The following is a 20,660-nucleotide window of genomic DNA, read 5'->3' as shown; positions in this document are numbered from 1 at the left end:
CTTTGATTTGTTTTAAATGAGCTACTTGCTAACTTCAAGGATGTACCCTGGTCCTTCTATTATCTGAGAGACTAAATAATAGATTTACATTAACTATCATATGCCCCCTCAGTCGTCTGTTCTCCAAACTGAACAGCCCTAACTTCCTTAGCCTTATCTCATACAGCAGCCATTTCATGCCACTTATTTTGATCGCCCTTCTCTGCACTTTCTCTAGTGCAACTATATCTTTTTTGAGATGCAGCGACCAGAATTGCACACAGTATTTAAGATGCGGTCTCACCATGGAGTGATACAGAGACATTATGACTTCCATAATTTTATTTGCCAATCCCTTCTTAATAATTCCTAACATTCTGTTTGCTCTTAACAGAAACCTCCTGGTTGCATGAGGGGCGATGGAATCCATTGCGGAAAACTAGTTATTATTAGCAGTGTAGCCTAAGTGTAAACAATGAGCACCCAAATGAAACATAGCATTTTATTTCTGAAATTAATTTATGTTCAATTATCTAGGTCAGGGCTGCGTAAACCAATCCATGGGGCCTCCCCCAGCCAGGTGGGTTTTCAGAATCTCTCTAATGAATATGCATGAGATTTGCATGCATTACCTCTTATGTATGCAAATATTTCTCATGCATATTCGTTGGTGATATCCTGAAAACCCTACTGGCTGGAGGAGGCCTGAGGACCAGTAGGAGCACACCTGATTTAGGTTCTTAAAGGTCTGATTGTCTAGTCTAGCCAACATAAATTACAAGGGCACAGAATAATGTATACCATCCTAGAAGTATTGCAATGTATAAAATTTCTTTGTACATACTCTTTCATAGAATGGGTACAAAAGGAATATCCCATTATTATTTTAAATTCAGATGGTCAATTTAGTAGTTTGTAGTTTTTAAAAATCTGCAGACTATTTGTTCAGAAAACACAATATAATCACTGTATTTGAGTAACAATTTGTAATACAATACAGAAAAAAGTTATTACTCCAAGATACAGATTTTCCCCATCGTAAGTCCTGGTGCCTCCAGATTGTTCTCACCTTTTTCCAGACTCAACAACCCTCACCAAATCTCTCCTCCTTATGGCTTAAACCCCTTTCCCATTCTTGATCTCCCCTCTCGCTCCAGTCAATCCTCCAGTTTGCTATCTTCCCCTCTTCCCAGTGTTGACCTCTCTCCCTTCCCACTAGCTTTCTGCCCCACCAGCATCCTCAGGTGCTATCTCCCCTCCCCCGGCAGGATTGACCCCCTCTCCCTCCCCTCCACCAGGATCAGACCACATGCTCCAGGAAGACTCATTCTCACTGCTTCTGTCCCCCCCAGACGCAAACTCTCTTGCTCCCAGTTCTTCTCCTCCTCCTCCCCAGGCTTGATTGCCCCTCCCCAGCAAGATCCCCAGGTTTCTCTCTGCTCTGCTCAAAGCTTGAAACCCCTCCCCAACTCTCTTCTCTGTCTGCTCATCCCAGTTATTTCCCCTCACCCCACAAGACCCCCTAGCTTTATCTGCTTCTTTACCAAGACTCCTCTCTGTCTATCCCCAGGCTTGTGTGTGTGTGTGTGTGTGTGTGTAAGAGGGGGGGAGAGAAAACTCCCCCCTCCCCCAGCTGTCTCTCTTTACTCCAGCAAGATCTCCTCCCCACCTCAGCTTTCTATTGTCCCTTACCCCCTGCTTTGACAAGACTACAGAGTTTTGTCTTTCTGCCATCCCCTGTTTAGCAAGATCCCCAGCTTTCTCCTCTACCTTCTACCATCAAGTTCGCTGTCCATGGACACCCATTGTTTGAGTTGCACAAGCTAAGGCCAATGCTGCAGTCTCATCTTTTTCAGCCTGCATGGGCCAATGAGAACTCCCCCACTTCTTTTTCAGCCTGCATACACCAGCCCGCTGCTGCTGCACCTTTCTGACTTCTAGGTGACCCAGACAGTATTCCTTTCTTCCAGTCCACACAAGCCTCCACTGACATTGCTGCTGTTCCCCTCCCACAAGTAATTCTGTGGGGCAAATTCAGAATTCTGCATAGGAAGGGATTTCTGCACAACACAGTACTTTGTAAACTGTAAATCACATGGTTTCTTTTTTGATGAAATTTCAGAAAAGTGATCCATCTGCATATAAGGCTGTTTGAAAAATGTGCTTTATGGATTTTGGGGAGTATCCGCTATAAATTTTATTACACAAATTGCTGCTCTATACCTTAACATCTTCCCTAGTACAAATCTGATAAAGATGAGAAAATTGACCAGCAGGCAAATTCGTTCTGTAATGTTTAGAATGAAAATGAACAAACCATAATAAGGTGTTTTGTCTGTATGTTTCCTAATGATACCACTAATTAGGATCACATCTCAGAGCCAAATAACAGACCTCTGTCATATGTGGTATAATAAAAAGTAAATTCATGTGACAATTAACTCATTCAAAAAAGGGAATCCCTTATACCTGCAACACAATCAACCACAACATAGTGGGGCAAACAAAAAAACATTTTTAATGCAGGCTAATTATCATCTTTACAAGTGTTATTAGTGACAGAAGAATGCACCTAGACGGCATCGTTCCAAGTCAGTGTCTACACAAAATGTTGAATCATAAGGCCTGAATTTTCCTTTATTGCTTAAACACATCCCAGAACCATAAAATATTATACATCATCAAGAAAACATTCATGATTATCAGATCCAAAATAAAACATTTGTCAAATGATGGATTTTTCAGAAGGCTTCTGTAATGGCTAATCCAAAGTGGTCTCTCTGAAAATAACCACTTTACTGTTTGCTTTTCCACAGAAGAGACCATCCATTTAGGCCCAGACATCTTCTACGTATCTTTTCTCCTCTCGCAGCATGGCCAAGATTTTCAGAGCTTCAAGTTTGTCCACACTAAGCTCTGTGCTCAAAATCTCCATAAGAGCCTCAGTCACGTCTTTGGCCATGTGCTTTCCATCACTATGAAAAAGAAAAAAAAAAAAAAAAAGAGAGGGTGGAAAGTAAGTTTACTGGTTAATAAACCATCGCTATGACAAGTTATTCTCAGATGCCAGCACTATTTTTAATTGTAAGTGTGCACCGTAAGACCAGCATTTAGCCAGTTGTTATAATGTGCCATGGTGGCAGTGAATGAACTCATGAAGCAGAGCAACTTTCTCATGCAAGGCCGGGCCAGAACTCCACTGCTGTGTGGCGCAGTTCATGGAACTGGCTATGCTGGGTTTAACCGGTTTCTCCTGAGTTGTCTCATGCTAGCACTGTCTCTGATTTTCTGCACGCTTACCAAGAACATGAAAAAATAAAGTGCTGAGATATAGATGCCAATATACACAGTGAGATAGTGTTAAGGATATATTAATTCAGCATGCAGATGCTGGAAACATAGAGATAAATGAAGAATGCATTAACAAGATGTCAAAAGTTTGCCCAGCTAGGTAAGTAAATAAATCTTGTCTCCCAATTAGTTTAAGGGCTACATTTAAATATATGACTAGATAACTATTTAATTATAATAGAACAGCTATTAAAAAAAAACAAAACTTGGCAGCTCCACAGTCCCTTCTTTTATTATTCATCAGTTACAGCACAAATAAACGGGAAGAATATTTGTGGCACAATCACAGCAGCGCAAGTTTTCAACCTCAGCACTTTTTGCTTCAGATTTATGCAATCACTTCACAGTCAATCTCATTGATGCTATGGGGCACTTTTACTTTAATTCCAAAGCACTGGAACAGCTACAAACTAATCTTTTGGATCTCTTTTGAATGCCTTTCCATGTTCATATATTTTTATTGAATTGACAAGAATTTTTTTTTATATATATAATTTCCATTTAGTGAGCATATCATTAATTTACTGGGAGGATGCTTCTACCATAGGGGTTGATTTTAAGACCACGCGCACACATGGATGTGCCGATTTTATAACATGCGCGTATCGCCGCACACGTTATAAAATACGATGGCCACGTGCACATGCATGCCAAATTTTAACATTTGTGCACGCATGTACGGGCAGCCCACGACTTGCGTATGCGGGGGGGAGGGGGGATTTTCAAATACTCGCAGCGACATGACGACCCTTTTTCCCATTTCTTTCCCTGTCCGCTCCAATTAAGGAGCGGAGTGGGAGGGAACTTCCCTAACCCTAATCCCATCCTTCCTCCCTCTTCCCCTCTCCTCCCCGACCCCTAATCTAATCCTAACTAGCCCCAATTTTCTTTATTTTTATACTTACTGCTCATCGGGAGCAGAAATAAACCCTGCACACCGGCCGGCTGCCGGCGCATGCTTCCCCGAGATAGCATCTGTCCCAGCCCTGCCCCCGTCCAGATCCCGCCCACCAGCCTGCCCCTTTTGAAAAGCCTGGCACTTCGGCGCATAACGGGGACCCTTCCGAAAATGCGCGCAGGGCCCAATCACTCGCGTAACCCCCATAATTCACTCGCGCAGGGCTTTTAAAATTTACTTGACATTGTATAACATTTTATCTAATGTTGCAAAAAACAGATTGTAATTACAGTACGTAAGACACTCTATTTACAGGTCTCCAGATTTCCTGAAATATTCTATGACCCTCCAGGGCAACGCTGATTCAAGGAAGCTCTGGGTACCTGCTCCTCAGGGGCCCTGCCATGCCTATCTACCCTCCGAGGTTTCTCACTCAGCAAAGACGCTCAAGGCATCTGCTCCTCAGGGCCTTGCTTCACTTCTATCTCCTCTCTAGGTTACCCTGCATAGAAGGACGCCAAGGTACTCGCTCCACGAGGGCCTTGCCGTTCCCGATGTCTTCATGGGTTACCTGCTCAAGGACCACGGCACCGGCGTCCTGGTCTGCCTCTCTACCTTCACTACTGCGGAAGCTATATCCTCGGCAGCATTACCAGCCTTGTGAGTACCTCATTCTTCAGTCTCTACCTTGTCTCACCACAAACCAGATTCTCGACATACTCCGCTCTGCAGACCACTACCGGATCTGTCATCGCTGGTTACATCACCTGTGACTGGGTTCTCGGCGTATCCCGCTCCGCGGACCACAACCGGACCCAACACCTCCCAGCATCGGGTGAAATCTACTCTGCACTTATATCACCAGTGCCTGGACTGAACTCTGTCATCGAAGACTACTCAGTGGCTGAGGAGAACTGCTCACTCCACGGGCGTTGCTCTATTGCTGTATAATAAAAACTTCCATTCTCCTTGTGTTGCTTACTGTAGAATCAGCCTATTGCTGTGTTTCCCCACGGGGCCCCTCCCCATGGAAGGAGTCATCAACAGCAACCAAGGGTCCACAACCATGTCACAACAAAAAGACTTCTCATACTCAGCCAGAAAAACCAAATACAGACCCCCTACACTGCCAGAAAGGCCACGTAAGTCAACATCAAAAACAAAACACATTACACCTCCGTCGGGTGCACCATCTTCAACCAGATCTACTCTGCAGCACCCTACATCCCTGCTCAGAGATCACCACTCTTCTTCCTCAATATTATCTGACATTATAATTGACGAGCCAACTGGAAGTTGGGACTCATCGCCAGATATTGTTTCTCTTCCTCATCGTTCAAAGAAGAGACCAAGATCGCTTCAGGTACCATTGCCTAAGACATCGATCAAGCGATCCAAAAAATCTGCAAAAACACCTGACCAACTTCACCGCCCGACAGCTGAGGAGACTATGTCTCAGATCACTTCACTGTTACACAGCTTTTTCCAGGGATTACCTCCAGATCCTAATCTTCTACCACCGGACCCTCAAGATCCTGCATCACCGCATATTTCTCCTTCTTTACTTCAAAATCTACCATCTCCACGACATTCCAATTCTCCTGTGTCGTCCATACACACGGTTTCTGAGGATCTCTCTCCCCATCATCTCTGGGGAGTTCAATGGGTATTCCTTCAGACCCTCCGCAAGATCTTCCCCAGCCTACGTCACTGCTGGAAGATCTTACTTATGCTAAATTCCTGGAAAAGCTGGGTTTAGTTCTTAACAGAGAGACTCGGAAACTTCCAAACCCGAGATCTGAGGTAATGGGGATTCTTCAAATTCTAGATGTCCCAGCTGAGCCAACTGCTCTACCTCCTTATCAAATTCTAGAGGGCCTTATGGACAAGGCTTGGGATACTCCGCACCTTCTCACCCCAGTCTCCAAAAAGCTAGATTTGAAATATAGGATGCAGAAGATCTCCTACTATTCGAATGTTCAGATCCTTCACAATTCAATAGTAGTAGAATCGGCGATAAAAAGAGCCAAGAAGAACAGGCTTTACTCTAACACTCCTCCATGAAGAGAAAATAAACTTTTGGATGATTTTGCAAAAAAGATTTATCAAAACTCAATGCTGAATTCTCGCATTAACCACCATCAGTTTTATATCATCCAATATTTATTCAACTGTACTCAACAACTACAGCCCTTGCTAATCACCTTGCATGGGGATTCTCTACAACATCAAGCTTTCCTAGATCTGCAGGAAGGTTTTAATTATTGCGCACAGCTTATGAAGCATTCTATACTTCGGCACGGTCATGAGCAACCTCAATCTCAGCTAGACGTCTAGCATGGCTCTGAGCCAGCAGAATATGGGATGACGTTCATGACCGACTGGCAAATTTACCAGGCAGGCCAGACATCTCTTTGGGGAAAAGCTCAGAGAGATCGTCTCTTTAATCAAGGAACAGAATATCGCAGTTCAATCTTTAGCTGCTCCTTTAGACACGCCTTCTACATCTAGGCATTACTTCTTCCAATATAAAAGAGGATACTACTACAGCAGACCGTATCGCTACTATCAGCCCTATCAATCCAACTATAGACAACAGCCTTTCCAACAACAGCGGTCTCAGTCTCAGATGCAAGGACAAATACCACGTCAGAGATCCCAGAGGCAACAAAAACCTCAGGCTTCTCAGCAGCCACCTAAACAATCTTTTTAGGTCCACCTGCCACAACAGCAGTTTATGTGGGGGGAAGACTATCTTTGTTCCATTCCCAATATCACCACAGACGCAAGGATACCGACTGCGTTTCAGCTCTTTTCCAACACATCCCCGTCTCATTCATTCCAAGACTCCAATGATTCAAGTTCCCTCGCTCATGAAGGAAATATCACTCCTCCTTCAACAGAAGGCTATCCGGCCAGTGCCTTCCAATCAAAGGGAAAACTGTTTCTATTCCCAATACTTCCTCATTCCCAAAAAATCAGGAGGCCTCCGCCCCATTTTGGATCTCCGAGCACTCAACAAATATCTCTCACAAAAGAAAAATTCAAGATGACCTCTCTCAAGACAGAACTTCCATTTCTCCAGACAAACGATTGGATATGCTCGATAGATCTAAAAGACGCTTACACTCACATTCCAATTCACAAACGTTTTGGGCGATACCTCTGTTTTCAAGTTGCAAATCAGCACAACCAATACCAGGTACTTCCCTTTGGTCTTTCCTCTACCCCAAGAGTCTTCACGAAATGTCTTGCTGTTGTTGTGGTGCACTTACACAAACAGGGAATAAACATTTTTCCTTTCTTGGACGATTGGTTAATTGTATCTTACGATGTTCAGCTACTACAAACTCAGGTAGAACACACACTCCTCTATCTGGAAAGCTTGGGTTGGATAATAAACTATGAAAAATCTCAGCTCCATCCCACCCAAAACATTCAATTCATAGGAGCGATTATTCGAACCCCACTTTCCAGAGCCTTTCTACCTCCAGACAGAATCCAAACTTCAGGGTTCCTTACTCAAACTCTACTGTATTGGAAGGTAGTTCCAGCTCGGCACGTTATGGTACTATTAGGTCATATGGCCGCAGCGATTCATGTGATCCAAAATACTCATCTCCACATACGACGACTCCAATGGGGTCTAAAATCTCAGTGGAACCAATTTACTCAACAAATGTCTCACAAAGTATGGGTTACAAATTCCATGACGAAAGATATCTGATGGTGGCTCAGACCATCCATCTTGGAAGAAGGAAGCCCACTCAAACACCCCCCTCATCAGTTAATTCTCACAACAGATGCCTCAACAAAGGGATGGGGAACCCATCTCCTACATCTAGAAACTCAAGGACTATGGTCTGAAACCGAACAGAGTTTTCAAATAAATTTGTTAGAACTCAGGGTGATAAAGAACTCCCTAATTGAATTCCAGGCATGGATATGGGGAAAGTCAGTAATGATCCATACAGACAATCAAGTAGCGATGTTTTATATAAACAAACAAGGAGGATCCGGTTCCTTGATTCTTTGCAAAGAAGCGGTTCAGTGGGCGGAACACAATAAGATCTTCTTTCAGGCATCCTACCTACCGGTAGCATGCATGACTAAATTCCCTGCTATCTACGGAAAACACAGTTTATGTAAGCAAACTTGCTTTTATGTAAACCACCTACATCTTTTGTATAAGTGGTATATCAAGTATAAACATAAACAAACTGCAAGCATCAAAGTGAGAACTATTCCCATTGTATTGCTATTATCACATGCCCCATAATGCATGGACCAGTTTTCATACAATCATCATAATCCCACCAACGAAGGGTCTGCTTCATCAAGGTCTTTTCTCATAAACACAGAATAGGAGAAAGGCCTTAGTGGAACAGGCCCCAAGGGTTAAACATTTTGATAACTGGATGTGTGTAGAGAATTTCTCTTTTAAAATGCTCTCTCTGAGCTCCCTTTTCCTTAAACAAAAACAAATTACAGTGCCTAAGATATAAAACTAACAATATTTGTTACTCCAAGTACACAATCTATAGTCTTAACACCGCTAATGTAGTTGTTTGTGATGCCACTAAAGTCATATGTTCAGTGAAGCTGCACGCTCTCCCAAATATACATAACACAGCCGTCTAAAAATACAGTATTTCCGACAGAATCTTTTATTGGGCCTTTTGATTTTTTGAATACTTACCCACACACATAGAAATAGCCTCTCTCTTTGACCAAGACTTTTGCAATATCCTGAGCACAAACTCGGAGATAATCTTGCACGTATTTCAAAGTTGCTCTTTCCGGGTAGCTTGGAGTGTCTCGGGAGAAGCAGACCTTGAGGTGAGTCAGTGTCCCATTTTCAAGGAAACATTGCAGCTCCTCTCTAAAAATATAAAGCACAAAGGTGATGATTGTTTTGCAAAATATGCCACCCTAAGCATTTGAATATTGGCTGGAGCCCAGCATGTTGATACAAAATACAGTAAAAACATAGCAAATTCAGTTGCCATGGCCCTGACAGAGTGTGCTTTAACACGGTCTTGAAGTGGAAAGACTGCTTGCTGATAGCAAAAGGATATACAGTCCGTTAACCAGGAAGAAAGAGTCTGCTTACCCACACACTGCCCCAGTTTGATGGAATGGAAAGAGATAAACAATTGAGTGCTTTTCCTATGGGCAGCTGCACGGTCTAGATAGAATGCTAGAGCCCGTTTACAGTCAAGGATATGCAGAGCCTGTTCTCCTGAATTGGAATGGGGCCTGGGAAAGAAGGTGAGTAGTATAATGGATTGATTAATATGAAATTCCGATACTACCTTAGACAAGAACTAAGGGTGAGTGCAGAGTACTGCCTGGTCGTGCAGAAGTTTAGTGTAAGGCGGATGGGTAACTAGGGCCTGTAATTCACTAACTCTGCGAGCGGATGTGATTGCCAGGAGAAAAATCACTTTCCATGTGAGATAACGAAGATCACAGGATTGGAGAGGCTCGAATGGTGGTTTCATGAGTCGACCCAAAACCAGATTGAGGTCCCAAGAAGGGGCCAGAGGGCACAGTGGAGGCTTGAGGTGGAGCAAGCCCTTCAGAAATCATGTTACAAGGGGTTGTACTGAAATAGGAACATCCCCGACACCTTTATGGAAGGCAGCTACCACACTGACATGCATTCTGATGGAAGAAGTTTTAAGACCTGATTCTGACAAGTGCCAGAGATAGTCCAGAAACTTTGTGGTGGAACAGGTAAAATGATCAAGGGATTGAGCAGAACACCATGATTTAAACCTGTTCCATTTGTAAAAATAAGATTTTCTCGTGGAAGGCTTCTGTGAAGCAATCAGGACACGGGAAGCAGGCTCCAAAAGGTTGAGTGGCTGAAGAATTAACCTTTCAACATCCAGGCAGTCAGGGGGACAAGGCCTGAAGATTGGGGTGGTATAGGCATCCGTCGTTCTGAGAGATCAGAAGCGGGTCCTTTCCCAAGGGAATGTGCCTGTGAATGGAGAGGTCATGAAGGATCGGAAACCACACTTGGCGTGGCCAGTGAGGTGCTATCAGGATCATGGTTCCCTTTTCCTGACGTAGCTTCACGAGAGTCTTTGAGAGAAGCGGACGTGGAGGGAATGCATAAAGGAGATCGGTTGCCCATGAGAGGGAGAACGCATCTCTTGGCTGTGAGTGTTGGCTGCGAGTGAGAGCGCAAAAGTTCTCTACTTTGCGGTTTTGAGGAGACGCAAAAAGGTCTATGTGGGGATAACCCCAATGTTGGAATATTGAGTCCGCTACTGTGGGGTCGAGGGACCACTCGTGTGGTTGAAAGGCGCGACTCAGCTTGTCCGCCAACACATTGTCCACTCCCGGCAAGTAGGTGGCTCTGAGGTACATCGAGTGGGAAAGGGCCTCCGCCCATATCTGTGCTGCTTCCTGACACAGTAGGTAGGAGCCTGTCCCTCCCTGTTTGTTGATGTACCACATGGCCACCTGGTTGTCCGTCTGAATTAGGATGACTTGGTTGGACAGGCAAACCCGAAATACCCTGAGAGCATATCTGATTGCTCGTAGCTCCAGGAAATGGATTTGGGGTTTGGCTTCCTCTGGAGACCAAGCTCATTGGGTCGGAAAATTGGCGACCCAACAGCCGAAGTTGGAAGCATCGGTGGTGAGAATTATTTGAGGGTCTGGAGCCTGGAAGGGTAGGCCTTGGAGGAGATTGATCTGGTTTTTCCACCAGGCTAGAGACTGACCAAGTGGGTCGGTGATGTGGACAATGGTCGATAGTGGTTGGACGGATTGAGTCCATTGTGACCTTAAAGTCCACTGCATGACTCTCTTGGCCAAGCGGGCCACTGGGGTAACCTGTACTGAGGATGCCATGTGTCCCAGCAGGATGAGGAAGTGGCGAACAGTCGAGCGGTGCTGAGACTGTAGCTGGTGTGCGAGAGAAATGAGAGTGAGAGTTCACTGTCGAGGCAGAAATGCCTTTGCTTGAAAGGTGTCCAAGTCTGCCCCTATGAAGGACAAAGTTTGAGATGGAACTAAGCAGTGTGTAAGGTGAGATGTAGGGACGACAGAGCATCTTGCTGAGTGGAGCCCTGATCAGCCAATCGTCGAGATAGGGGTTGACGTGAACACTTTGAGTCCTGAGGAAGGATGCTGCTACTACTACGAGGCACGTGGTGCAGATGCCAAGCCGAATGGTAGCACTCGGTACTGATAGTGCTTGGGGCCTACCAGAAACCTCAGAAATCTGCGATAAGATGGAGTTATCGTAATGTGTGTGTACGCGTCCTGGAGGTCTAGAGAGAAGAGTCAGTCTCCTCTTTGCAGAAGAGGAAGGAGGGAACCCAAGGTTACCATCTTGAACTTCTCTCGTTGGAGGTACTTGAGGGCACACAGGTCCAGAATTGGACGAACGCCTTCTGATTTTTTTGGGGATTAGAAAGTACCAGGAATAGAATCCTAGGCCCTGTTGCGAGTAGGGCACTAGTTCTATTGCTCTGGACTGGAGGAGGAGGGAGACCTTCTGTTCCAGGAGTGATGAGTGGTCGGATGTTCCCCATGTCAGCCGAGGTGGGGAATCCGGTGGGATGGAGAGAAAGTTCAGGTGATAGCTTTGAGAGATTATGGCAAGGACCCACTGGTCTGAGGTGATTGCGTGCCATATGTTGTTGAAATGGCACAATCGACCTCCTACTGGTATCTGTGGCAGTGGAAGCTGGATGCAGCTCTCTATGCAGGAGTCAAAAACTGGAAGCAGGGCCCGGTTGAGGAGCTGCTTGCGGCTTTTGTTTCCGAGGTTGACTTCTAGATGGTGGTGGATAGGACTTCTTTGGACGGAAGAACGACTTTTTAGTGTCCTTCCTGAATTGCTGTTTGGAGGAATACTCAGAAGGCATCAGAGAGAGTTGGCGAAGGGTCTCATGATGCTCCTTGAGTTCCGCCACCGTCCACTGGATCTGTTCGCCAAACAGATTGTCTCCTATGCAAGGCAGATCAGACAATCTGTCTTGTACTTCAGGGCACAAGTCCGAAGATTTAAGCCAAGTGCATCTTTTTGCAGAAATAGCAGCTGCAGATACCCTGGAAGCGGTGTCGAAGATATCGGAAGAGGACCTTATTTCATGCTTCCCTGCTTCAATACCCTTGTGAACTAGGGTTTGTAGCTGTTCCTTGAATTGCTGAGGCAGGGACTCTGCAAAGTCCTGGATCTGCTTGAATAAGACCCTGTTATACTGGGTCATATACAGCTGGTAAGAGGCGATCCGAGAGATAAGCACTGATCCCTGGAAGACATGCCAGCCAATGGCATCCAGGAATTTCTGCTCCTTACCTGGGGGGAAGGAAGAGTGGGGTTTTGAGCGTCGTGCCCTCTTTTGGGCAGATTCTACAACCACAGATTGGTGATCCAGCTGAGGTTTCTGGAACCCTGAGGCTGATTGGACCAAGTAAGTGGTATCTGCCTTTCGGTTGACTGGAGCTACCGAACCAGGGTGTTTCCAGTTCTTTTTGAGAAGATCCAAAAGAACCTGATGAATGGGGATGGAGGTTATTTCCTTGGGAGCATCCAGGAATTGTAACAGCTCCATCATTTGGTGCCTATCATCTTGTTCAGTCTGTAATTGGAAGGGAACCAACTCAGCATTTCCTTCACAAAATTTATGAAGGACAAGTCCTCTGGAGGAGAACGCTTCCTGCTTTCAGTAGGAGAAGGTGGTGATGGTAAATCATCAGTTTCTGGAGATGAATCGTCAGTCCAGGTGTCATAAGGATCAGTACCTGTTCATCTAGGAACCTGAGAAGGATGGGACGATGGTATTCCTGAAGATCCTGGTCTAGGCTCTGAAGGCATCGAGAGAAGTACTGAGGGCACCGGTGCAGGTATCGAGGGCATCGATGGATGGATCGGTGGAGCCGATGGCCGCATCTGCATCGATGGCTGAGGCATTGGCAGGACTCCTGTTGGAGGAAGACGGAACGGTGTTTCTCCTCCCGATGAAAGAGTAAGAGGAGAAGGCACCTGAGCCATCGGTGATCTGGGATCCATCGGTGGAAATGCGGCTATAAGCGCTTCCATCTTCGAAAGCAGCGGTGCCAATGCTGCCGGAATGGGATCGGTGGTCTGTTCCGCAACCGGGTCCGGTTTTGGCACCGGGGGAACTTGAAATCTGTGCATCGCCTTATCGATGGCCTCCTGAACCATCCAGTCCAGTTCTTCACGGAGACCTGGAGCAATCATCCCCGGCTCCGGAAGGGGAGAATGAGGCAGAGGCAGAGGCATAGCCGGAGGGACCACCGTTAAAGGCAGAGTCGCGGCTCCCGATACCCATCCGGGTGAGTGTTGCCTCGGTGACCCGGTGCCAGAAAGAGTCGATGCCTTTTCTGGACAGGGTTTCTTCGATGGCGGCTCAGACGATGGCGAAGTTGATGACTTTCCTTCATCGATGGTCCGATGCTTCCGATGTCGATGTTTCTCTCTACGATCCCCTCAGTCCTGAGGGGGAGTAGAGGTAGTCAATGGCCGGGAAGTTGTCAACAACAGACGGTCACTGGCTGGTGCCCGATGCTGGCGCGAAGTGGACGGTGCCGGTTCAGAGGACGTCGATGCAATAGACGGCACCGGAGTTTGCGAACGGAAGAGAAGTTCCATTTTCTCCATTCTGGCTTTGCGACCTTTTGGTGTCATTAAGGCACAGTTGGTGCAAGTCGGGACATCATGCTCGCACCCGAGGCACATTACATAGACTTTATGAGGGTCTGTTATGGACATGGTGCGAGTACAGTCAGGGCACCGACGGAACTCCGACGCCATGGCCTTTGAAAAATTGAGCTGCGGTGCGGTCAAAGGCCAGTACGCCGCAAGGGCCAAACTCGATGGAAATTGACCGAAAATGGGTAAGAGACTTACCGGAGTACCACAGAATCAAAATTTCGAAAGGGTATGAATGTTTTTAGTAATTCCGTGAGGAAAATTCCTGTCAGGAATCTCTGTGGAGCTCCTTAACCCGCGTGGCTACTGCTGCACGGAAAAAAGAAGACTGAAGGGGGACCCTGCTGGCTGCAGGCTTAGGGCCATGCTGGGCATGCCCAGTAGGTGCCAGTCAAAGGTCTAGAAACTTTGACAAAAGTGTTCCGTGATTGGGCTCCATCCTGTGATGTCACCCATATGTGAGAACTACCATCCTGCTTGTCCTGTGAGAAATATATATATACATTTCCCTATCTTCAGTTAAAGCATTATATGGATTTAGACCCTGTTAAATTGTATTTAAAGAAGGGGAAAACTATATTTGAGGATTATTGTAGCAAAGGAAGTAGTGTTAAAGGGTTAATTTCGAAACTTTATGCTCTGCTAAATGGTGAATTATCCACTAAGCCTAGGAATTTAGTGGCATGGGAATGAGATCTGGGAGAGATTTTGAATGAGAATACATGGGATCTTTGTTTCATAGCAGTGGGGCATAGCTTAATTTCCTCCTTGCTGGCAGAGAATGGATATAAATTTTTATATCATTGTTATTTCACACTGGAGAGGTTTCACAAAATTATCCTAATGTTGGCGAGGATTGCTGCCTTCTATGTAGTGAGATAGGCTCTGTTTCATGGCTGGTGGCAATGGCTATTGGTTCAGCAATTCTGGGAAGAGATTTTGGAGTTAATTAGAGATATTACAAGGATTACGCCTCCTAAAGATCCCAAAATATTCCTTCTGAGCATTCCTGTATCAGATGTGTCAATCTTATTGCAACATCTGATTCATTGCTGCTAGATGTACGCGGGCATCCTGAGGGGAAAAAAAACAACTACGCCACCACACACTATAGTGTGCAAACGCCTTTGAACTGTTCATTATTCAGGGAAACTGAAAGCACCGAAGAATGACACTGTTCTTAAGTTTAATGATATTTGGGGACCTATCAACTGTGGTCTGCTGCCTGTCAGGGATAGAGTGAGTTCTTTGTTGGAACACTTGTAACCACCTACGGTGAGAATCTACTTCGATTCTGGGAAGAGGAGGGGGGTGGGGAATTGGGTTTTACTTTCTGAAATGTTCATGGAAATATTGCTATTATAGCTTTTTGTATGTTCACTTTTTGAGTATAATCTTAAATACATTTTAAATTGTATATAAAAAAAATAATGATGAAGTTGAAACTATTCAACACCTTTTTGTGTTGATAAGTCATAGTTAAGTGAAGTATAAAAGGAACAATGAGAACTTGATAAACCTTCATTCTAATAATAATGATGAAAATGTATTTGTGCAGCTTTAGTTATTTATATCTTCCTGGAGACTTTCTAACTTGTATTTCACAACCTAAATTTGGAGGTTTTTTTTTTTATTTGTATTTCCAAAACCTCCCTAAATTACAGACTCCATAGTGAGGAAATTATTTTAAATTCAGATACATCAAATTTTTGTACTTCGAAAATATTATGTTTTACCTAAATCAAGCTACTGTTTTTTTAATTGGTTGGCTCTGAAACCACTGGGCTAAATTGATTTGCTCAGAATCATATTTATTCATTGGCAGTCTTCAAGCAATGTTCCAGAACATCTCCTAAAAGTCAATCCAATGATACAAATACCAGAGCAAGTGATTCCCAACCCTGTCTTAGAGGCAGACCTGGCCTGGTTTTCAGGACATCCATAATGAATATGCTTGAGACACATTTTCATATATTGTAGACCTAGTATATGCACATCTCTGTGGCTTTAGGGCTGGATTGGGAAACTTTGTAATAGACTTTTCCTCATGTGCACCTGTTTCTTACCTAAACAAATAGTCCCTGTCACGATGCCGGCAGCCAAAAAACAACCATGTCTCACCAAAGGTCCATTCTTCATGTTGTTCTCGAAGTTTCTCTCTAAATAAAAAAGAGAAAACAGATATGATCTTATTTCACATATGAACAAACTAAAAGACTGGGGAATTCACAATTCCGACCTCAATGCTGCCTTTGTTAATAAAAAACAAAACAAAACGGAAAAAAAAAAACAACCCTTACCTACTAATTAGACTAAATTGATTTACTTCATGGAGACATACTAAAAAAAGCTGTGGCTTCTCTGTATTGTACAGTATTTCAAATATATACACAAATGAAAATTGGTTCTTACCTGCTAATTTTCGTTCCTGTAATACCACAGATCAGTCCAGAAAAGTGGGTTGTGTATCCCTACCAGCAGGTGGAGTCAGAGAACAATTAGAAATTTGGGCACTGCTACATAACGAGAGTGCCACCTGCAGTCACTCAGTATTGACCTGTACCCAAGCCCATGCTAACAGAACTAAATAACGAAGGCTAGCACCCAACCAGATTTCTGGACTACCACTTCGTTGCTGGCAAAAAACCAGACCGAACAACTGCTAAAAACTGCTCCATGAATCATGTCTGCAAAAAAGGAGCTTCAACAATAAAAAACTTAAGCAGGTTCTGACCAAGACAGTCTTTCAGTATCTGAAGAAAGGGGTGGGCCTCTGAACTGATCTATAGTATTACAGGAACAAAAATTTTCATTTCCTGAACATACCCAGATCGGTCCAGAAAAGTGGAAAGTACCCAAGCCACCCTACACTGGGCGGGAACCCGAAAGACCCGCACGAAGCACACTCATCAGAAGCCTTAATGTTTCGTAAAAGTGTGAAAAGACGATCACACGGTCGCCCTACAGATCTCCTGAGGCGACAGTAACTGACATTCTGCCCAAGAGGTAGCCTGAGCCCTATTGGAATGAGCTCTGAGACCCAAAGGCACCTGACGCCCTTGGGCTATGTATGCCTTGCAAATGGCTTCCATAATCCACCGAGATATGGTCGCCTTTGATGCTTTGTCCCCGTTCTTTGGGCCACCAAAGAGAACGAACAAATGATCAGAACGTCTGAAGTCATTGGTAACCTCCAGATAATGCAATAAGGTGCGCCGCACATCCAAAAGATTAAGGTCTCTGATCTGAGAAGACTCCCGGGACCAGTTAGGGAACCCCGGAAGCTCCACAGTTTGACTTGAAAGGCTGAAGCCATTTTAGGGACAAAGGACGGAACCGTACGTAACGATACCTGATTGTTGTAAATCTGAAGAAAAGGATCCCAAGACAGCGCCAGCAACTCTGAGATCCGACGGGCCGAGCAAATGGCCACCAAAAACACCGTTTTCAAAGTCAGATCTTTCAGGGAAACTCCACGAAGAGGCCGAAAGGAGCGCCACATAGAACTCGCAGGACTAAATTCAAACTCCAATCCGGACACACCAAACGGATGGGAGGGCACAAATGTTTGACCCCCTTAAGAAACAGAGCAATATTCGGATGCACTGCCAGCAAACAGCCGTCAAAGTTTCCCATAAGGCACCTAGAGCTGCAACTTGTACTCGAAGAGAATTGAATGCCAAGCCCTTAGCAAGGCCCTGTTGCAGAAAGTCAAGCATCCGAGGAACACATACTGCTAAAGAGTCGCAGGAACGTTGACACCACGTCTCAAAAAGCTTCCAAACTTTCACATAGGCCATAGAGGTGGCTGGACGTCTCGCCTGTAGGAGGGTGGAAATGACTTGTTCTAAATAACTCAAGCGTAAACGTCGCCTCTCAAAAGCCAAGCCGCAAGAGAGAAGCGATCCTCCCGATCCGAAAATATGGGCCCCTGACAGAGCAGGTGCATTAGATGAACCAGCTGAAGTGGACCCTCTAGAGCCAAGCATACCAGATTCACGAACCACGGATGACGTGGCCACTCCAACACCACCAGAATCACTCTTCCGGGGTGCTGCTCTCTGCGATGGAAAAGCCGACCTATGAGGGGCCAGGGCGGGAAGGCATGCAGCAGAATCCCCGTGGGCCAAGGACACATGAGAGCGTCTATGCTTACCGAGCCCTATTCTCGGCAACGGCAGAAAAACGAACTGTTTTTGCGTTCGCCTGCGTTGCCATCAGATCCAGCTGAGGAGTTCTCCATCTGGCGCAAATGAGATTCCACACCTCAAGAGATAGCTCCCATTCTTCTTGGTCTAGTTGCTGACGGCTGAGATAATTGGCTTGCACATTCTCTACTCCTGTGACATGGGATGCGGCAATGCCCTCGAGATGGCGCTCTGCTCAGGTGAGCAGAAGACGTGCCTCCAGTGCTACGGCGGAACTTCGAGTCCCGCCTTGCTGGTTGATGTATGTCACCATTGTCACATTGTCCGAGAAGACTCGCACCATTCTGCCCTGGATCCAGGGAAGAAACGCCCACAGGGCCAGATGTACAGCCCTGGTCTCGAGCCGGTTTATGGACCAGGATCTTTCTATTGCCGACCAGAGCCCTTGGGCGGACCTGTCTGCACACACCGCCCCCCCAACCTGAGAGGCTGGCATCGGTGGAGATTATCAGCCAATTCGGAGTGTCCAAATCCACCCCCCGTTCCAGATTGTCCAGTGACAGCCACCATGACAGACTGGCTCTGGATTCCGGAAGTAGAGGCATTGGTAGATAGAATTGCTCAGACACCGGGCTCCAGCGAGACAAAGTGCACGCTGTAAAGGTCTTAAGCGAGTGAACGCCCAAGGAACCAAGTCCAAGGCTTGGTTCCAGTGTGGGAGTCCAAACACTCCCACACTGTGGGAGTGTTTCTTCGAAGAAGGGAATGTATTTGTTCCTGCAGCTTCCCTATTCGGTTCGCCACTATAAACACTTTGCCCAGCAAGGTATCTAATTGTGCTCCGAGATAAATCAACTCCTGAGTGGGTTCCAAGTGACTCTTCTGCACATTGATTAACCAACCTAGGGATCGCAATGTGAACATCAACATGTGCACTGATCTCTCGCAGTCCACCCGAGACTTCGCGCAAATCAACCAGTCGTCCAGGTACGGGTGGACCAAGATTCCCTCCTGATGAAGGAAGGCCGCCGCCACCACCATCACCTTGGTGAATATGCGAGGAGCTGTTGTGAGACCAAATGGGAGGGCTCATAATTGGAAGTGTCATCCCAAGACCTTGAATCGCAGAAACCTCTGGTGATTCAGCCGGATTGGAATGTGTAAATACGCCTTCGTGAGGTCCAGAGAAGTGAGAGACTCCCTTTATTGAACCGCAGCTATCACTGTCCTCAGGATTTCCATACGAAAGCGAGGAACCCGAAGGCAATGGTTCACCTTCTGCAGATCGAGGATGGGCCAAAATGTGCCCTCCTTCTTGGGGCCACAAAGTACACGTAGTACTGACCTCGTCCCTCTTGAGCCTCCGGAACTGGGACAATAGCTTTGAGCTCGAGAAGCTGTTGTAGAGTCACCTGGACCGCCTCTCGCTTGACACTTGAGGCCACTCGGGACTCCACAAAAACCTCCAGGACCGGGCGCGAGAACTCCAGTGCATACCAGTCTTTGATCACTTCTATTTATTTATTTATTTATTTTGATTTCTTCTATATCGACGTTCCTGTATAGAATACAGATCACACCGGTTTACATTAAACACAGAACAGCCGCTTGGTGGCGATACAAGGAACAGTTACAATTACAATTTAAAACAAGGAACAATAAAGTCAAGTAGATGAAATAACTTCCGTATAAATTAAATCAACAATTAAAATTGAGTAGATAAATACTATCAGAGTTGAAATAAATAACTTCAGAGCAGTTAAAATTATTATTCTGTTAAAATCAAGAAATGAACCTGGAAGAATAAGGAGCTGATGAGTTTAGGTCGATGGCTCACAGCTTGAGGGGCTAGTTAAGGGAGAGCATTGGGCTGTGAAATGATATCTGCTGAGTAACAGGATAAATACCGGATAACTTGAGCAGGTAGGATAGAGGGTTAGAGTCGAACAGGAACTGGCGTGCCATAAGAGGACAAACTATAAGGGGGCAGGAACCTGATGTGAGCAGAAGAGCATGCTAGGTTTGAAAGAGGGGGCCCCTGAAAAGGGCTGGGAGGATTAATTTGAGAGTGCGACATAACCTAGACTGGGAGGCGGTTTCAGGAGGAGCTTAAATCTCCGTTGAAGGCTTGGCTGAAGAGCCAGGTTTTAAGTTTTTTTTTTAATGTCTGAAGGCAGAGTTCTTGTCGGAGATCAGGCGGAAGAGTGTTCCAGAGGGTGGGACCCGCTGTGGATAAGGCACGCCTCCTTAAGGATGTTTTTGCAGGAGGGGCATAGAGAGTGCCTTTGTAGGCTCTTCTGATGGGTCTGTCCGATGTGTGTGGATGTAGCTGGATGCTTAGCTTGAGGGGGGAGATGTTGTGAATATCTTTGTGGATCATCATGAGGACTTTGAAAAGAATCCTGAATTTGATGGGTAACCAGTGGAGATTCTGAAGGATGGGAGTGATGTGCTCTCTTTTGTTTGAGCTGGTGAGAATCCTGGCAGCAGCGTTCTGAACCATCTGTAGGGGTTTAATGGCGATTGCAGGAAGACCGAGGAGGAGGGAGTTGCAGTAATCAACGTTCGATAGGATGATGGA

At 45.5% G+C, this 20,660-nt stretch overlaps 1 protein-coding gene across 4 annotated transcripts in view; it reads right to left on the bottom strand.

Moving 5' to 3' along the window:
* Window positions 1-2,471: 2,471 nt before the first annotated feature.
* Window positions 2,472-20,660, bottom strand: part of MTRR (5-methyltetrahydrofolate-homocysteine methyltransferase reductase) — a 233,773-nt gene continuing 215,584 nt past the window's right edge. For all 4 annotated transcript variants that reach the window (XM_029590020.1, XM_029590021.1, XM_029590018.1 and 1 more), the window contains 3 exons: window positions 15,998-16,090; window positions 8,928-9,110; window positions 2,472-2,954 (listed from right to left, as the gene is read on the bottom strand). In XM_029590020.1, coding sequence (XP_029445880.1) covers window positions 2,810-2,954; window positions 8,928-9,110; window positions 15,998-16,090 — 421 coding nt within the window. In that variant the 3' untranslated portion in view covers window positions 2,472-2,809. The remainder of the gene's footprint in view (window positions 2,955-8,927; window positions 9,111-15,997; window positions 16,091-20,660) is intronic.

The sequence above is a fragment of the Rhinatrema bivittatum genome, chromosome 2, assembly GCF_901001135.1.
Source record: "Rhinatrema bivittatum chromosome 2, aRhiBiv1.1, whole genome shotgun sequence".
In the NCBI taxonomy this organism is placed as follows: Eukaryota; Metazoa; Chordata; class Amphibia; order Gymnophiona; family Rhinatrematidae; genus Rhinatrema; species Rhinatrema bivittatum.
Note: the sequence above shows the minus strand (reverse complement) of the source record. Positions and strands in the feature narration are given on the sequence as shown.